The 19704-nt window shown below is 31.1% G+C and overlaps 2 protein-coding genes and 1 pseudogene across 2 annotated transcripts; all 3 read right to left on the bottom strand.

Moving 5' to 3' along the window:
- Positions 1–1103: 1103 nt before the first annotated feature.
- LOC137808463 (uncharacterized) lies at positions 1104–5637 on the bottom strand. The gene is made up of 3 exons (XM_068609591.1): positions 5430–5637; positions 2311–3167; positions 1104–1548 (listed from the first exon to the last, which is right to left on the bottom strand). The coding sequence occupies exons 2-3, from the start codon at positions 3162–3164 to the stop codon at positions 1374–1376; spliced, it is 1029 nt and encodes a 342-aa protein (XP_068465692.1). The 5' UTR covers positions 3165–3167; positions 5430–5637; the 3' UTR covers positions 1104–1373.
- A 1330-nt stretch (positions 5638–6967) lies between these two features.
- LOC137805979 (endoglucanase 24-like) lies at positions 6968–10031 on the bottom strand. The gene is made up of 6 exons (XM_068605853.1): positions 9651–10031; positions 9256–9539; positions 8461–8898; positions 8044–8191; positions 7700–7866; positions 6968–7551 (listed from the first exon to the last, which is right to left on the bottom strand). Exons 1-6 carry the CDS (start codon positions 9886–9888, stop codon positions 7222–7224), a joined length of 1605 nt encoding a protein of 534 aa, XP_068461954.1. The 5' UTR covers positions 9889–10031; the 3' UTR covers positions 6968–7221.
- A 571-nt stretch (positions 10032–10602) lies between these two features.
- LOC137805699 (fe(2+) transport protein 1-like) lies at positions 10603–11836 on the bottom strand (annotated as a pseudogene).
- Between the last annotated feature and the right edge of the window lie 7868 nt (positions 11837–19704).

Genomic DNA, 19704 nt, shown 5'->3' with positions numbered 1-19704 from the left:
TTTCTTCTTATATGGCTGATGTTGAATTTGGCTCTGTTGTTAAAGAATTGCTTCCAACTCCAGGCTTGCTGTGGAAGCCAATTTGGTTTCCAAAATTCTGGACTGATAGAATGTAGCAGAAGGAAAAGTCCTTAAGTGAATAAGATGATATTGAAGATGAGACTATCTCCTTACAAGTGATCCCATCTAGCATGAAACCTGACAGACCTCCTAAGAACTTTTACATAACCAAAGAAGACCACTAAAATTGGTCAAAAGAAAAAGTCTCAGATCTTAAAGGGTTGCTTTGAAATGTGAAGGGATTGCCAATGACAGAACCTTGAACATGTTTTAGTATATCATTCATGAGCAAAAGCCTGAGGTTATTTTTATTGTTGAACCTATGACTCCTTTTACTAGTTCTCATGGTGCTTTCTTCCAAAATTTAAATTTTAGTTTTTGTACTACTAACGAAATTAATAATTTGGTTCCAAACTTATGGTGTATTGGCAGGTCTGATGTGAATATCATCATCATACAATCTTCTATGCAATATATTACTGTGACTATTTCTTTGCAGGGGAAACCTTGAACATGGTTGGCATCTATAGTTTCATTTCAACATTTGCAAAATAGAGTTTGATCTAGTCTGTTTTATCTTGTTTTCCAAGTTGAAAGTACTTCACGTGCACAGTTCAATTATCCTGGTATTATATGTCTCTGTTATGTTCTGAGAATACCAACACAACATCCTTCAAGCAAGTGAGAAATAGAGTGATCCTGGAGCGATATGACAGTGCAACTTGTTCTTGCAAAAAAATGTAATTAAAGCATGAGGATTATAGAATGAGAAATTATTGGATGTTCTGAAAACAACAGAAATCTCTTTATACCATTGAATCTGTGTATCATCTCATTCTAAAGAGCCCTCAACATCTCTAACTACATTTTTAACACAGGCTAAAAGGTGAACACATTTAATGATACACAGCAAAATACTTCTTTTGCGGCGAAGAAACCTGGGTATTACCAGTATAGAACAGAAAAATCTTTTGCTGATCTCAAACATTTGATGGGTATATATTTGACCGGGGTTTGATGACTCGGTTTCTGGTTTGAACATATACAACGAAGAGACACGTCTTTTTCTCATTAAAAATTACGCCGAGTTTACATTCTAAGGAAAAAAAAATCCGTTTTGAAAGAGGCATTAAAATGGCAATCAGAAATTAAGATGAAAGGCACTGATGATGTTTATGGAGCCCTCCATGGATGATTCCTTCTGGATTAGAAGACCTCTGACAAATGGTCATTATCCTGTAACGCTTCACTTAGAAGCCTCCAGTTGTCAACAAGAAAGAGCTAAGCCAGCATTTTGTAGAGTGCAATGGCATTTACAGGTTTGAAGAGCTCAAGGCCATCATTTTACACTGTTCATTCAATGCTAGAAGTTGGGCCTCTTTCTTGTCAAGCATAGCACTCAACCTCACATTCTCCTCCATAAGTTTCTGAACTTCAGCCTCTTTCTGCATTTTCTCACCCTCCAACTGAGTAGTCTTTCCAACTAGTCTGCTCAAGAGAAAAAACCGAGCAGTAAAACAAATAAATCTTTGTCTTAAAAAGAAAACATAAACGCACTATGAGAATTGAAATTAAATTAAACCCCATTAGCAGGAAAATATGTGGATATTAACACGCCTGTGTTACACAATCATGTATTAATACTGCATAGGCACATACACACTGTCCATCCCGTCCTACCCAAGATATCTTACATATTAACATACTTTTGGGTCTCAAACTTGTGCTTCAATTGGTGTAGTAATAGCAGTAATACAAAAGTTATTTTGTCTTGTATGGCTATAACCAGCCTCCATTAGTACAAACCCTGACAAGAACCGGAACAAATTATAGACGAAAATAATGTTTGTTTATGGAAAACAGTGTTACATCGCAGGTATTCAAGGGACCTGATTCTCACCCAAAGATTTACCAAATCCAAAGACAACTCTCCCCCTCAACCGCTCTTATTTATAGGCAACTCCTAACTAACGAACTATGATTCCCTCAGACTCTCCTAGCTAACTAATGGCTATCTATAACATCCAAGAAAAAGCCAACAAATACAAGAACATTTGAAGAATATAATTATCCAAATTCAAAAGAATTATAGAAGGTATATTTAATGCCATCCAGTATAAATATAATAGGTATATTTAACCATAAGAATGTAGCAGGAAGTGGACCATCTATGTCAAACAATTTGAAACAGGTCAAATAAAGATAAAAATCCAAACTTAAACATAAGCAATTGCATATATAAATATTTACCGTTCAAATAGCCTTTCAATAGTTTGGAATTGCTTCTCTGAAGAAAGTAAGGTTTCTCTTACTGTGATTAAACTACTAACATATGACTTTAGAGACTCAAATTCCCGTTTCACTCGAGAAAGCTCTTCTTCATTTTCAGAAGCACGTTGTCTCTGTCTAGTTGTTTCTTCAACCAAATCTGCAACTCTTTGCCGCATGTCATTCAAAATACCATTTGTACCCAAAGCAAACCGCTCCATCTCCTCTAGTTTCATGGACATACTCTCTAACTGAGCAGACTTCCGCATAACTTCTTCCTGGCCTAAACTCACTTTTTCCCTCTCCATTGTAGTTTCTGATTCTGCCAATAAAACCCTTTTGACAAGGACTTCCATCACATCCGTGACCATCTGAACAGAGTTGAGTATCTCACCTATATAAACTGCATCTTGTTCGTCCAAGGAACCAAGCTGACGGCTAATTCCTAACCAAGATTCTTCGTCTGGATCATCAAATGAAGAAAGATCAACATTCCTAGACCAACCTGATAATGGAATCCCATCTTTGTCAACAAGCCCTACTACATCTAACTTTTTTATGCCACAAGATGTATGGGCTAGATGAGGAACCACCATGATTCTAGCTTTTGATTTTAAGTAGGACAACAGGGTAGATGTAGTCTTGACTCTTCGCCATAGAACCTCTAACTCCTTTCTTGCATCGTCCTCTGAGCCATGTATGCAAGCCTTTACCTCCATTATCCTTGCCTCCAACACATCCACTTGAGATTGACTTCTTTCGATCTCCTGCTTCCAAGTTTCATGTGACTGACTCAGCTTAAAATTCAAAGCTGACATACCATCATCTGCTGCCATGTCCTGCCCAATGTTGAATAGAACAATATGAGAAAATTATAACAAAGTTGGCTGTGATAATGTAATCATAAATGTCCATTAGGGCAAAGACATGAGCCTTGGATTTCAAAATATGAAAATTCGTAACAAACCGTTGTAACTAGAAATATATGGTAAAACTCAATCAAAGACAAAGCAAGAAGATATGAGGCATCTGTAACTGGGTTTCAATTGTAAGAACCAATTTCAGAACTGACAATATAAGGATGCAGCCATGTGCATGCCAAGTATAGAATAAAAGTAAAATGAAAGCACAATTCACCAGAAAATCATCAACCTTTTAATCTTATAGTTATGAAGCTCAGAAACACTCTTCAATACCATGTCTCTGAGACCAACACATGTTCAACACCAGCACACATACGATACCCATACAACATATGTCAAGCACTTTGCTAAAGTGTCAAATTTAAAAAACGTTTTTTTGCAGCTCCAACATTCCTCAAGCATGCTCCAACACCATTCGGATACAACATTAATGAGGGCAGACACAATGATCTCTTTAAGGAGTTGGAAAGTAAGAAACTTATTGTGTAAGTTTCTATTTCACCTTTAAACAAACAAACTGTCTATTTCACATTTACATTTTGTATTTCCATCTTCACTATATGAATCTAACTTAGAAGCTGTAATTTTCAATGATGGTGATCAACAAAGGGGTGAAATGTCATAAATGAATTAGATCATCTTTTCACCTTTTGATTTTGAGAAGAATTGATTGATCCATTTTTTCTATTAGGAAATAATGTGTTCAGATTGTTCTATTTGACTAATTTTTTTATAAATGATTTTGAATATAATCTTGATTGTCAATTTAAATAATTCATAATAATGTTCAACGTGAGCGTGTGTATACATATTCATGTTGCCATCATCTACTACATTTTTTAAATTATAGGTGTTGCAGTGTCCGGTGCTTGTGTGTGTCCAGGCTTCACAGAGTTTGCCTCTTCCAAACTCATATATATCACAAATATTAAATACAACCAAGAAATTATGCTGCAGTGTTATCAATGGTGGAATACAGAAAATGAAGGGAAACTAATAATCTGCTATATCATAAGCCAGATAGTATCATGGTGATTGAAGTATATGACATATATCATTATTATTCATAAAGAAAATAAGTTGTCTGCTAATAAAAATAAAATGCATAAAAATTGACATAATATAACTCAAAAGTTCAATTGTCCAGAGACTTGCTAGAGATGACAAGAGGAAGCAGAACACATTATGACACCATAGCAACCGCAATAGTGAACAAGGCTACAATCATGGATCCAAGAAATTGCACTACGCAAGAGCGTTATAGCAGCTACACATAAATACAAACATTATGTCTTTTATAAACAGTAATTCGTACATAACATACATTTTTGGGGTCCTGAGGCCTTTAAAAGCCAGAAACTAGGAAGTTTATAACATCCACCTACTCTAACAATGAATAAGTACATCACCGATATTAGACAAATAGCACGGCATAGTTCATGTTCCCCAGATTTCAAATCTCATGCAACGACCAGGACTTCTAATCAAACCTAATACAGAATTGATTCAAACCATGCTGAGCCATTATTCTGCAGGAACTATTGGCAAGCCAACTACCTACTTTATAACAACACATGCCCATAAAATTTAACAAAGTACAGTTTCTGTTTGAAACTAGGTTCAACACCAAGGAAACTTAATGCAAATGGGTAACCGTAGTATACCTTCAAAATTAAAACTAAATCAACAATGCTACTGGAAAAACAAGCAACCGACAAAAAAGTTAATTCTTTCATATGCTATAATCCTCCGGACATTGTTTTCAGCAACAATTATTCTTAATTATTATTATTATTGTAAATAATAAAAAAACCCTCATGCTTAAATCTATTGCATCTAACAGTTAACGATCAAAGCCATGCATCAAACGATTATCTCGACAAATAGAACTAACCCAAACCTAAACACTATCAACTGAGATTCCCCTATTTTTTTCCTTGAATACTTTATAGTGATCTACGAGAAGAAGGGGGGAATCGAAATTGAAGCGAAAGTTGGATGGGAAAAGGTGCAACCGAAACACCAAACGGGGGAAAAGGGAAAAGAATTGGAGAGTTTGGATAAGGAACAAAGGGTGCTGATAAAAAATAAAAAAAAAAAAAAAAGGAACAAAGGGAGAGAGGAAAACAATAAAAAGAGGAATCTTGTAAAAGATAAGAACCATGAGAGAGAGAGAACCTGGTAGGATGAAAAGCGAGTTAAAGGAAGAAGATGATGATGACGAAGATGAAGGTGTTACGGCTATGTGTGCCTATCTTTCTTTCTCTTTGTTGGGAAGAAAAAGAGAAGAAAGGCAACAAAAACCCATTTCTGAGATAAGCAGCATGTGCTTTATTCATTGTTGCAATTTCTCACTTTCCTCTTTACCCTCTGTTTTTTTTTGTTTTTTTTTTCTTCAAGATCAAATTAATCCACAAAGATTTGTCGTACAAGGAAATTCAGAATATTCCATGTGGATCCAACAACAATACAACATAATCACTCAAAATTTACCACCAAGAAGTTCCCAATTCTTTGGAGTTAACTCTTAATTTTTTATTAGTTACAAAACTCAGATAATTAAATGTCAGACTCTTTATTTAATCAACTATTGAAATTTGTGATGAACTCTAATGAACTCATAAATCAATAATGAATTAAAGAGTTTGAAATTAAATGTGACTTTTTTTCTTACTTTTATCACAAATACAATATTTCAATAGACTTCTTATTTAAAATTAACTCTTGAATCATTTTCATATTAACAACTTATGTTTTTTTTGTGAATTTATATATAATTTAGTTATTCATATAATTTCACATTAATGTGCTATAATATTTTATTGTTGTGATTTACTACATTTCCTTTTAGTATGAAGTAGAAATGTTAAATTATTATTCTATTAGGAGTACAATGTGATGCATCAATGTCATTAATAATTTGTTAATATTATTTATATTATTTTTATATTAGATAAACTTTTACAGGTTTACAAATTAAATTTACAAGTTTTGAAAACTTTCACATGTTCGTAAACTCTAAAACCTTGATGATGAGAATAATTTAAATTTATATCACAATATAAATCTGTTTTACAATTAATGTTAATGAATAGTCATAAAAACTTTCTTCTAAATATTTTTTAAAAATTAATGCAATTTTATTTTAGTAAAAAATTATGAGAAAGAACATTAACTATTATTTAAATAACTTCATCTTTTTATGATAATCTGGTTTGTTATCTCTAATGAGACATTATGTAAGGAGATTGAGTACAACTTGAACACTTATTACTTATAATTAATTATTATATTTTTAATGCAATGGTGATAATAGTATAATAATTCTACAATAAATAAATAAACTTAAACCAAATTTTTATAATTTTATTAAGCATTTGCTTAAAAAATGTGATATATTAAATAATGATATGTTGACTTAAATTTATTTAAGTATAAAAAGAAAAGAAATAAGCATTCCATTGACTGTAATAATATAACATTTGTGAGATTCTAACTAAAATACCAAAATTTATTAATTGGTGAAGTAACTCGGATTAGAAAATAAAGTAATAAGTTTCAATTATTGATAAAAAAATTAATTAATAATATTACGTGTACATTCCTTATAAATCATGGATGTTTGAAAATATCAATAATTAATAAATGTTGTTCTAATCAGCTAGCGAAGCAGATAAAGAAAAGCAGAACCTGTTGCTTCATTATTGGTCATTATTGAAGATAAAGAAAAACACCAAACAGAAAGAGTGTATTCACAAGGTTAAGAAACGGAATCTAGAAGTTCTGTACATAAAGCATTATCTTGCATCTCTTAATAAAGTAGAAAAGCTCCTTGTAATGAAGGTAGGTGTTGATGCCAAACAAAGCAAAACTTTTGGAAGGGTTTGCTAAAAAGTTATTGCTATCTAAGAAGGTAATACAGAAAAGGGTTATTTACATATGGCACAAACAGATTTGGATGATACAAGTTCTAGAAGGAGAATGGTACAGTGGAACTGGCAACTAAACCAGACAAGAGAGCAACAAAGAGGGCACTATTGTATGTTGTTGGTTCACCTTGCATAGAGTTGTTTCTGAAATCATTGTATGTCTCATTAAGGAAAGGACCACCAACTAGTGCCCCAAGTGCTACATTAGGATTGGGGTAAGGTGAGTAAAGCCACTTGAATCCATCCTTGCAACCAGTTGTAGCATTAACTGGAATAGAAGATCCTCTGTGATGTATGTAATTGGGGTTGTGAGTTCCATATCCCACAAGATAACTCATCTTCATAGGATTTTCACCCAACACATAATCTGCCTGAAATTGTTCAACCATAAATGCAATATAGAGTCACATTCATCCTATACTAATTATAGGTGCTTACTGACTAGGAGATTTTGAAGCTAAATACAGTGATGGTTAAAAGGATGGAAGATGTTTCTCTCATTTTATAGGACTTGCATACCTGAGAAATGGCAAACTTGCGAAGATCTACTGGCTTATACAATTTCCCACCGCAATATAGTATTTCGGTTTGAGATGTCTGCATGTAGTCACTGTAAAGAATAGCCAAGAATGCAGAAGCCACTGAATGTTGCAAAGAGTTCCATGGCACCAGCCATATCAGTCCACCTGTTACATGACGATAGTTGGTTTGGTTCATCCAATGGGGAAATTAATATTTGATATGTTCTTTGCCATCTTTTGCATTGTTAACATGAAATTCTAGGTACCCTTTTGCCTGAATTAACAAAAAAGAATAGGCTGACACAAGTTATGCAAATGATAGAGGGAAGAAATCAATCCTACTTTCAGTTCTGTTGGTGGTGGCTGTTGGTGAATCAGGTAGAAGCGTGCAGATGAGGATTTCAACACTTTCTCTGTACATCTGAAGGTCAAGGTTCTCCGTATCTGGGATGTTTCTTGCCCCGAAGAAACTTACTCTGGACAAAAGAACCTAGTTCAACATCACAAAATGCATGAACAGAATATCTATCACAAGAATTAATATGCCTAATTCATCTGAGAGCTACCAAGGAAAAGTGAACAAAAGAAAGTGTTCAATTTTTACGTACTTTTAGAATAAAAGAAGTTTTAACACTAAGAATCAATTAAAAAAAACATGGTTAGCATGACTTTTTAAGGTACTAAGGAATAAAGTCTATAAACTTATCATACACATGGACTATTTACTAAAAGCTAAAAACACTGTATCATAGCTGGTACCTGAGTTGCAGCATGTTTATCATCCCAGCTAAACCACGATAAGCTTCCTAAACTGCCAAATGCTTTCTCATTCTGCTCTGTCACATAATTGAGATATGATGGATCCTTAGTTGCATGATAGAGCCAGACACCTGCCCATAACAGTTCATCCCCAAAACCAGATGAGTTATAGTAGTTCCTGACTTGAGGGATGCTGACAGAGTAGGAAACTCTATATGTATCAGCAAAAATAAACAGCTGTTGAGCATGTCGTAGGAGAATCCTAGAATAAGTGAAGTCAATCTCCTTAAAAACAAGAGATGCTGAGGCCAATGCAGCTGCAGTTTCAGCCGCAACTTCTGTTCCTGGAGAAGACGAGTTAATTTGAGTGAGTGGCCTTTCTTCATGCATGTCTTCAGGCCTTTCCCAGCAATTATGATCCACCTCAGGATCCCCCACCTTCAATCAAGAAAACAAAAGCGTGTTTCATTCAGCTTACCAGAGTAAAAATGGCAAGAAAAACAAATTTATGTTTGATTTGACTCATTTTCTTTATAGTGTTTGATAAGAAACTTGCCAAAACCCTGGTACAGTGGAAATTGAGAGCCCAAGCAATAAAGTAAAGTCACACTAAAATATTTGAAGAATCACACCACAAAACTAGTAAATGTAACTAGAAGGATGAAGATACTATATAAAACTCACTAGATTCTCTTATCTTGCAAATGGATCCTAACAGCAACTCCTAAAAGAGACCTATTATTTATACAAAAAAAATCAGAAACCAGTAACATTAAGTGGAAACAAATAGTTGACCTGAATGTAGAGCACTTCTGGAAAAGGGTGTGCATTAACAAGATAATCAGTGATCCACTTTAACGATTCAAGTGCATAGTGTAGCTGCTTCACCGCATCCATGCGATCTCCATATTCAAGAATCGCCCAAGACAACACGGTTGCAGTGAAAGCCATGGGGAACCCAAATTTGATTTGGTCACCAGCATCATACATTCCTTTCGACAAATCCAAATCCGCTTCACTCCCATCTCGCAGCCCTGAATCCCCTCGCCACAAAACCCTCTGATTCTCCACTTTACCCGCTACAAAGCACAATTTTTCAACAACAAAAAATCAACTTTGGGCATTTGCAAATCATATTAACAATCTTAACAATATAAAGTCCGTGTTATAATATTATATGCAGTGATTACATTTCTGGACGTAGAAAAACTGCAGAGCCAATTGAAGAGCAGAGGCGTATTTCTGAACAACGTTGGTGGGGTGAGAAGTGAGTTGAGCTGAATGAGAGTGACCAACCTCAAACTTGGTTATTAAAGAAAGAACAGCAGCAGCTACTACGAGAACTGCGATCATGGACACTGCTAACCACAAAAACAAAGCACCAACGTTGTGGTTTTTGTTGGGTTCTTTATACCGGTTCAGTTCCATTAAGGTAATTACTAGGATTTGTAAGTTAAGTCATGGCGATTTTAAACCACGGTTTTGTTTAATATAGAAGAGAGTGTAGAAGAGAGTGTAGAGTAAGACAAGTAGAGGGTGTTGTTCTACTTTGATGTTGTAAAAGTGATAGTGAAGCACAAAATTGGAACTGCTAAATTATTATTATTCTTATTAATTATTAAATAAAGCTTGAGAATCCAAGACGCAACCGCAACAGGGTGATTGTGCCGCCGGAGAATGGTGCCACTTAGAACGTACAAACAAGGATTTCAGGTTCTTATGCATTATTTGTAGAAAGGTTTGTGTGTGCTCAAATTATGCAATTCTTTTTAGGCGAAATATTTGTCTATTCATATTAGTTTATAATTTTTAATTTATAGAGTATACATGTATACTTGTTTTTTTTCAAAGAATTAAATAAATTAAAGAAACACTAGGAGTGTTCTAACCTTATAAAAAAATTATTATTTTATTATAATATAATATTTTATTTTAAAAAAATTTATTAAATGATTTCTTTTAGTAGTTTCAAAGAAATTTTATTCTTTCTTAGATGCCTCTCTTCCCGTTACAAACTCGCCAAACCATTTTTCATGAAATGTAAGCAAAAAAAATTTAGAAAACTCTAAAGATTATATATATCTAGGCAGCAAAAATTCTGATCTAACAAAGTGAAGCTACAATGCATTTTGATCTACAACATTATGCCCATATTGCCATGACTGACATGCCCCCTGCACCTAGCAAAACTGCGGAAAGGCCAAAGCCATCATCTTTTTACTGTCTTGTAGCTTAGGCCCCATAAAATCAGAAGCCAGTAGTTCAACCAGTGCCATGTAGTTCAAAAGTCCTGCAGATACAGCATTCAGAATCCCCTCTACAATAAGCGATGTTGAACTCGTATCGCTATAAACATTCGACAATGCTATCCCCAATGCAATCCCAAAAGGTGTTGTTGTTGAGAAGAAGAAAACCATTGTACCCTTCACCTTCATTCCATATTCACCCTGCCACAATCACTCACTACAATCAATACTTCCTTCTAAATTTTCTTGAATGACGTTAACATACAAAATGAATAGATAAGATGAATGACCTGAAGTATGCAACCACCTAAACCCATTCCTTCAAACATTTGATGGAAGCATAGCGCAGCAATGAGAGGCTTAATCGTGCAAGGGTTCATGGAAGCTCCCATTGACAAACCAATCACCACCGAGTGCACCACAATCCCTACCTCCAACACCTAAACCATTCCACACCACATTAAACATTAACTGCTAAAAATTAAAATGCAATAGTTTTTTGCTTTCATTTTGAAAAGGTAACTAACCTGAGCCACAACACGATACCGCAACAACTGTTCGGCATCTGCATGTAGATCATGTCCATGGCCATCACCATGACTGTGACCGAACAATTGCACTTCCTTTCTCTCTCCGGCTTCAGGGCAAGTTGAAGCGTTAGCGTTCGTAGCAGCAGCGGCAGAGACCTTCTTCTTCAAGCAACTGACGCAGCAGGAATCAATTACGAGAGTGAAAACCGCGGAGAGCATGGCGATGAAGGTGGTGAACGGAAACTTCCGCCACGGCCGTTCCGGCAGGCACTCCGACGTGAGATCTTCGAAAGAGTCCGGCAACACGTGCATGTAACCGGTGGCGAGTATTACGCCGGAGGCGAAAGCCTTCACGAGGACGAAGAGGTCGCGGTCCGGCCGCAGGGCGGGAATCAACCGGGAGAACAGTGGAAGCGAAACCCCGATGACGCTGGTGGCCAGTATGCTGAATATTGCTATCACCTTCAACTTCAAGGACTCCACCTTGTCGCGACAGCCTCCCTCTGATTTAGCGTCGCATTGCTCCGCCGTGGTCGGAAGCACCGCCGTGAGGAAAAGTAAAAGAATGGCCGTTATCGTAAAAGAAAAAGAAGGTGCCATCTGAAACTAAAATTGAGCGTGTGTGAGTGAGAGTGTGTAAAAGCAAATGGTGTTTTTGAAGAGATTAATATTAAAGTATATGTGAAAACAAATTATTAAATAGAAAGAAAAGGCTTTAAATAGACATTTGAAACTAAAATACCTAACAAACTCAACACAAGTTAATAGTTTGAATGCTCGTGTCTGAATGTGCTAGGTGTGGCTCCACACACACTTTCACTGTTTCACTTCCATGGTGAAGCTAGTATTACACATGCTAAAACTTTTTCGCTTTCAAAATAGAACTCAACAACTACTATAGTTTAAAACAATAATCAATGCAATGTTCTATAATTAACATTGTTAATTTCATGTTTATTGAAAACATGAAAATAAAAAATATATATCTATTATAGTTCAATTTTTTTATAATTAAGATTTGTTAATTAGTTGAGCTTTCATTGTTGAATTGCAAAATATGTTTTAATATTGAAAGTCTTGACACGATTATATAGAGTTTCATAAATAAATAATTCTCGTATATACATATGGAGTAATTTAAATTGAATTTGTAAATGACTATTTATATAGTTTTTAATGTTATAATTAAGATTTTATAAGAAGATAGTTTGTGAGATATGCCTTGTAAATATTTGTGCTTTTAATGTAGAATAGTTTGCATTTTAATTAGTTAGGTAGAACACATCACTTTCTAAGGTGGAAATTTGTTTTTTGTTTTTTAAAGAATTATGACCATTATTTTCGATTTCGTGAAGTGCGTTAACCATTTAGATTTCAGTTATTCAAACTAGATTTTTGTTTTCTTTATTTAAAACGGTTAATATAATAATTAAATAAATAAATGAATCTAAAAATAATTTAAAAATAACTAAAATATATTTATTTCAATATAGTAATATTACAATTAATATATTGTTTAAATAACTACGTGGATGATGATACATAATTGTTTACTAACAAAAAAAATTAATAATTAATTTTGATTAATTGAAAATTTATTTATTTGAGAGTTAAAGATGTAAGGAAATAAATCACACCAAATTGAAAAACAAAATATAATTGAAATAGAATTTAGATAAGGAAGTTGAATCATTTCCTAACTAATAATCATTTACGTGAGATTCGTGTTAGTTTTCATTTATACAAAATAAATGCACAGTCTTATGATTAATTACACAAACAAGACATTGATAGTTGATTTTCGTGATCTTTTTATATTCTTTTATATTATATTACTTATGTTATGTTGTGTAATAGTTTTTGCTGAATTGTGAGATTTACTACTAGTCATGTCTTGTTTATTCTAAAGTTGTATTAAAGGTTTAAGAAGATGCTCATTCAAAATTAAACACTCATAGAGTGCTTGAATTGACAAGAATAGCACATGGTTGTGGTCGAGGAGATGATCAATACAAAATAGGTTCAACCAATTACAAAATTTGTTGTTAGACTAGATAAAAGGTAGTGCCATTGTGAAAAGTTTTAGAAACCTCACTTACCATATTTCCATGTGCTTGTTGTATGCAAATATATTCACCACAATTCTAAAGTCTACATAGGTTGGATGAATTGAATAAAATTTATGACAATAAAAAACTTAAATAAAAATATTAGTGACTAACACATGAAATTTCACAAGTCTATCCTAATCTAGTCAGGAGACGAGAATTCAAAATAGTTAAGCATTTAGATTAAAATGAACATAAAAAGAAATAATGTTGTACAAAGTGATGCTCTTATTATATCAAACCACATAATTTCAAATAACTTTGCCGACAAACTTAACTTCCTATCAATAACTTAATTGTATTTTTCTAATATGTCATTAATCATTTACTCATACATTTGTTTTATTCAAATCCAAATTTATTTTTTTAGTTGTTCATTTTTGTTTGCTTTACTTAATTGTACTTAAATCCTTATTTATATTATTAATTTTAATCAAACACGAAATTATCCAACTTAATTCTTAAATGTTTTACATTTTCAAATTTATTAAATATAACAATAAATCTTCTAATCTTCTCCATCATATTTACTAAACACATATTCCATTTAATCACATGCTACATAATACAAAAAAAAAAAAAAAAAACTTTGTTATCCAATAAATTTTTAATATTTTTTGTTACAATTTTTTTATTATTTACAAAAACAATTATTTTTTACATTTTAATTACTTATTTTATTTATTTAAAAGTTTTCTTCATTTTCTGTTTTTGAATTAAAAACAAATAAACATTAATATTACATATTTGAATTTCAACAAAAAACTAACTAATTACTTTACTAAATATTTATTTTTCTAAAAAATATTTTATAAAATATATAATTTTCTAAATGATGATTTCTTAAAAATAATTACTTTTAAAATTATTGTTTTTTTAATAATTAGTTTTCTAAATATATCTTCTAAGTAATTATTTTTTATTTTTTTTCTAATTCTCTTTCCCTCACTTTTTAGAAAAAAAAGGAAAAAATAAATAAAAACTACTCAAGAATTTGATTTTCCGATAATCGAATATCAACCCATATTTCGGCCAAATTCGTAAAAGTGATTTTCATAATTAAACTCCCTCAAAACTGAATTGCTATACCTGTAAATTTTTTTATACAAACCACGCTATCTATGTAATTTTTGTTATAAGACTTGGGGAATAAAAATAAAAAAAACTCTGCAACTTTAGAAAAAAAAAAAACACCTACATGCTTCCTTTATTTCAGTGGTTGTCTTTCAAATATTTAAGGGAAAGCAAAAATAACATACGATATGTATTTTTTTTTCAGAAAAAAAAAAAAAATAATAAAATAATCACTTATTATAATTATTAATATGTTTGAGTAAATTTATTTGAAAAGTCTTTTTCGTGGTTTGCTGTAATAAAAAAGGTACAGGAGAAATTATGAAGGTTAAGAAAATAAAAACCATTTGACAGACCCATACTTTGGATTTCTAATTAGGCTATTTCTCCCTGCACACCCAACAAATGACTGCCTGCACCCCATCATTTTTGGAAAAGACCATTTTACCCCTTTAAGAAATGACTTTCAAATTATTCTTTATTGAATATTTCTGGAACATACTTTCAAAAAAACATTTTATGAAATCCAGATTTACCATTCTATAAATTAAAAAAATGTGTTTCAGAAAAGATATTTTGAAATGATTTTTTACCTTTTGAATTTCCTGTTCTGGAAATATTTTGCTTACGGATCTCTTATTCTGAAAATACTTTTTGCTTATGGAATTCCATCATCCAAAATTATCAAAAATAATTTTTGTATTGCATAGAATGTAGAGGTGCAGGAAGAAAAATGTAGGGATGCAAGAAGAAGTACCCTTCTAATTAAAAGGAATTACGGAGGCCCACTAGGCTAGAATAAAGCCAGTATCCAAACTTATAAAAATTTCCAAAAGTATAAAGGTTTTATGCACCCTCTCAATTTGAACCTGTAGCCTCACAAATTCTGAAATATTAAATTTGCCCTTGCGAGATTTGTTTCAAAGTGAAAACCTCCATGGAAGAGTGGGTTATAGTGGTGCTGGTCGAAGGTTAATGTTGGCTCAAATGATGAAAATGTCGTTAGTATAAAAAAGACTTTTGAAATAGGCATTCCAAAACACGCTTTTGTGACACCGAGTGACTTTTGGGGTCGAGTTTCCAAAATTGTGGGGTGCATTTTGAAAATGTAACCCAGAATAATTTGTGGTGTTTGCCATTGTATTCCATAATCATCTTTCTAAAATCTTATGATGTTCATTTTGGAAAATAATTTTTGGAAGCTGAGAATATCTGTTCAAAAATTTGAAGTATTCATCAAGAAGGTTATGGTTGTATGTGCTATGGAAGTCAATTTTCCAAAATGAAAAAAAAAAATCAATTCTAGATTGAGAAATATAAAATGCTTGAAGTGTAATTTTCATTTTGCAAATAATATTTTGGAATAGAAAATTGTAATTCTGGAAAAACATTTCATGAATTCATATTACCTATTCCAAATTTTGAATTCTATAATTCATTTTTCCGATTATTCAATGATTTTTGCATAAATATTATGGATCAAATGTTTTACAATGAAATATTATATGATGTTAACGAACTATAAGAAAAACGCGAATTACATACGGATCAAAATTCGTTCATAAAATAAAATTTGCAATGAATGGGATTCGAAATCAGGTTCCTTTAGTAACCAAATAAAATTTAACAACTCACCAAGCACATTCTTTAGTATTATTATGATTTTTATTATACTAATTATTATTAATAATATTAACAATATGAATATAATATTAATAATATAAATATAATAATAATAATAATAATATTATGAATATAATATAAATAATATTAATATAATATTAATAATATTAATATAATATTAATAATATTAATATAATATTAATAATATTAATAATCTATACCTCTTAACTGCTCTTCATTTTTTTTCACATTTTATCCTTATATTAATATTTAATTTTATTATTGTATTATGGTCATTGTGTCATTTCTTATTTTTTCTACAATATTTGGTATACGTAGTGGGGCGGTTTTGAATTGAAAGAGAGGTGGAAGAGTGATTTTGAATTGAAAGAGATGTGGAGGAACAATTATGAATTAAAAGAGGAGTGGATGATCGGTTTGATTTATTTTCAAAATCACTTACATTTTATTAATATTTTATATATTAATATTTTATTTTATTCTTATTTTTATTATTTTGTAACTGCTTTTTTTATATATAATTTTTTAAAAGAACAGTTAAATATAAAGAGAATTCTCCTAAATGACCTTGGTTATTTCGTAGACAGTTTTGAATTTAATTTTCTATTTGTAGTTTTTCTTTTTGAATCAACAGAACGGTTTTTCATTTTATTTACGAAACAATTTGAATCAGCAGAACGAAACAATTTGAATCAGCGAGAGCAGTTCTCGATAATTTGATTCAAATAGATTTTTCATTTCCTCATTTCTTACCTTTTTATTCATTCAATCAACGAAATCTAATGTAAACTCTCATTGACTCTCTGTTGATGTTGTTCCGTCTCTCTGTGGATGTTTCTTTTGATTTTCCAAAGAAAGTGGAGAACAAGATCGAGAAGTCGATGTGGTTTCATGCGATTAGTCCTTTAAACTTTATTTTTTTCAAGCTAAAAGAAAACCGTGAGGGGGAGTCTGAGAAAAAGAGGGAGCAATCCAAGCACCCGAAGTCACGCGAAGATTTCATCATCTTTCTCAGTCACATTGCTTCGTTGCAAGTTCGTTTTGCATTGTGATTAACAAGGTTTTGTCTTTAATTTCTCGATTAATTTTACTCCAAAGTCAAGATGAAGACTAATGAAACTTTTTATATGCTTGAATTAATACATCATGACCTGTGCAGGCTGGACTTGCTAAGGCTTATTGAACTCGACTCGTGTGCTTGCTTCTGCATAAATAAATCCATGAATTATAGTTTTTTTTTATTTAATTATAGCTTTTATTTGTTTTCTATTTTTTGGTGTGGTGAGATTTTAAGACATTGTTTGCAAACCCAAAAAATACTTGCAATTATAACAGTTTTATCTTTGTATTTGTGAGAGGTTTGTTTTGAATTTTCCTGATATATTCAACCTTGGTTGCTTCATGAAGAATGGTCAGTGATGCAAGTATTGTTGCTAAAGAAAACACAAAACCTGATATGGAGATTGTAACAAGGGTAATGGGACTTGAAGTTGGATATCTGATCACACCAATAATTATTTTCCGTGTGCAGCCCAACGCAACAACATTCTAAATGTTTATATAATGAATTGGTGGTTGTCTTGCCATGTTTGAATTTAGGTTATTGAAGCAATTGATCAAATCCGAGAAGAACTCTGCCTCATTTGTAGGATATAGTCCTTGGGGTACCATATAGACCATATGGAGGTAGCCCTTTTGTAATGGCTTTCTTGAATTGATTAGGATTAGTAATTTATTTTAAATAATGAATAGTTGTAGTTATTTTTATATTTTTATGTTGAAAGGTGCTCTCTCTCTCCTCTTCCCTTTCTATCTTTTTTTCTTTATGTTGGTTCTTCTATAATATTTTATTATTTACGTCTCTCTCTTCTCTTCCCTTTTTTATTTTTTTTTGTTCGTTCTTTTATAATAATTTATTATTTACGTCTCTCTCTTCTCCACTAACTATACCAACTTTTTTTAAAAATACCATTATCTTTGAGTTGATATGAGTTCTAATGGGATCATTCATTTTTTTAAATTGTTTTTGTTCAATATTTTTGTAATATAAAAATGTGAATATTTAATTGTTGTTGGTAGATTTAAATTTTTTTAAAACAAAAAGAATTTAACAAAAAAAAAATCAATAGATACAAGTTTATTATTTGTTTTTTTTTATTCGCTGTTAGTTTGAGATTTTATAGAAAAGGGTGTTGATTATTAAGGTAGTGTTAAAAATGTATTGATTATTAATGTTTTTAAATATTATTTTGAAAAATTAATATTTTTTGATGTCATAGATGAAAATCTTTTATGGTTAAAGATCAACTTTTTTTTGGTGAGTATCATTTGGAAGTAAAATATTTTATTTGTTCTCACTTAATGGAGTATCCACATATTTGTTATCACCTAACTGATAGGATAGTGGAGAGATTGATTACTTTTCTGTTTTAAATTGATATTCTTCTTTATTAAATAAACATATTTTTAATTTTAAAATTTTATTTTATGTGTTCTCACTTAACTAACAGGAAAGTGGAGAGATTAGTGCCTTTTAGTAGGGAAGAGTGGAGAGAGGGGTGAAGTGTGGATTTATGAACTGTTACTTTTATTAGGTAAAAGATTGATATATAAGAAAACTGTGAGAGAGAAATAATATAAAAACATTTTAATATCTCCAAAAATCTTAATTTTGGGATTTTGAAACTCTATTGTTGTTCTTCTTCACATTTCATCACTGGCACTTCACCAGGTCTTCTGTCTCCTCAATGCTTAAAAACCCTAATGTTGAGATTCTGAAATTGTGAATGGCTAATTTATTTCATCTCTTTTATTTATCTTATTTTGCTTTTCCTATTTCTGTAATGTATACATTTTATTTTATTTTTTTATATAGAGATGTTTAGTTTTTTTTATAATTAAATTAATAACTTCAATTTCTTTAGTTAAGAATCACATTCTTAAAATATTAAGTTCTTCAATAATATTACATTTGATTTATAATTGTTTTAAACATATTTAATTAAAAATAAATATAAATATAAGTAATAAAAAAATTAACACAAATAATAATATATTATTTCATTTGATTAAATTTTATATTTAATTATATAAAAATAAAAAATGCTGACACTAATGGACTTTTTTTTTTCTCATATATACTAATGCCTAAATCAGTAAAATATAGAATAAATAAATAGGTAAAACATCGGTAAAAAAATAAATAAATTGAATAACCGTTTTTCTTAATTATTAGTGATCCAATGTTTGGTGTGAAACTGAATTTTAAAATATTATTAATTTAATTAAATTTTATATTTAATTAAAATAAAAACTAAATTGAATAATCAGTTTTTATATTTGATTTCATTTTTTTTCTTTCTAAATCGAACTGATTTGATTAACAGTTTTACATATTATTTAATTTGATTTGATTTTTTTTTTTCAAATCAAACTGATTTATTAATAATTTTATATTTTAAATATGATTTTTAACACAATTATCATAAAATTAGTGAAAACATAAGTGTGACGTGTCTGTATCCATATCTTTATTTTCATAAATTTATATGAATCTACATTCTATAATATTTGATATTTTGAGATGATGTTTTACAAACAATAAAAAATTGTTTCATTTACTTTCAATGTGTATATGGATAT

Source organism: Phaseolus vulgaris, chromosome 3, assembly GCF_000499845.2.
Source record: "Phaseolus vulgaris cultivar G19833 chromosome 3, P. vulgaris v2.0, whole genome shotgun sequence".
NCBI lineage: Eukaryota > Viridiplantae > Streptophyta > Magnoliopsida > Fabales > Fabaceae > Phaseolus > Phaseolus vulgaris.
Note: the sequence above shows the minus strand (reverse complement) of the source record. Positions and strands in the feature narration are given on the sequence as shown.

Coding starts and splice junctions, on each gene's coding strand:
- LOC137808463 (XM_068609591.1), bottom strand. CDS start 3,164: ATGGCAGCAGATGATGGTATGTCAGCTTTGAATTTTAAGCTGAGTCAG. Junction 1,549..2,310: donor ATTGAAAGGCTATTTGAACG/GTAAATATTTAT, acceptor TCTCTTGAGCAG/ACTAGTTGGAAAGACTACTC.
- LOC137805979 (XM_068605853.1), bottom strand. CDS start 9,888: ATGGAACTGAACCGGTATAAAGAACCCAACAAAAACCACAACGTTGGT. Junction 9,540..9,650: donor GTTTTTCTACGTCCAGAAAT/GTAATCACTGCA, acceptor TGTGCTTTGTAG/CGGGTAAAGTGGAGAATCAG. Junction 7,867..8,043: donor CACCACCAACAGAACTGAAA/GTAGGATTGATT, acceptor GTCATGTAACAG/GTGGACTGATATGGCTGGTG.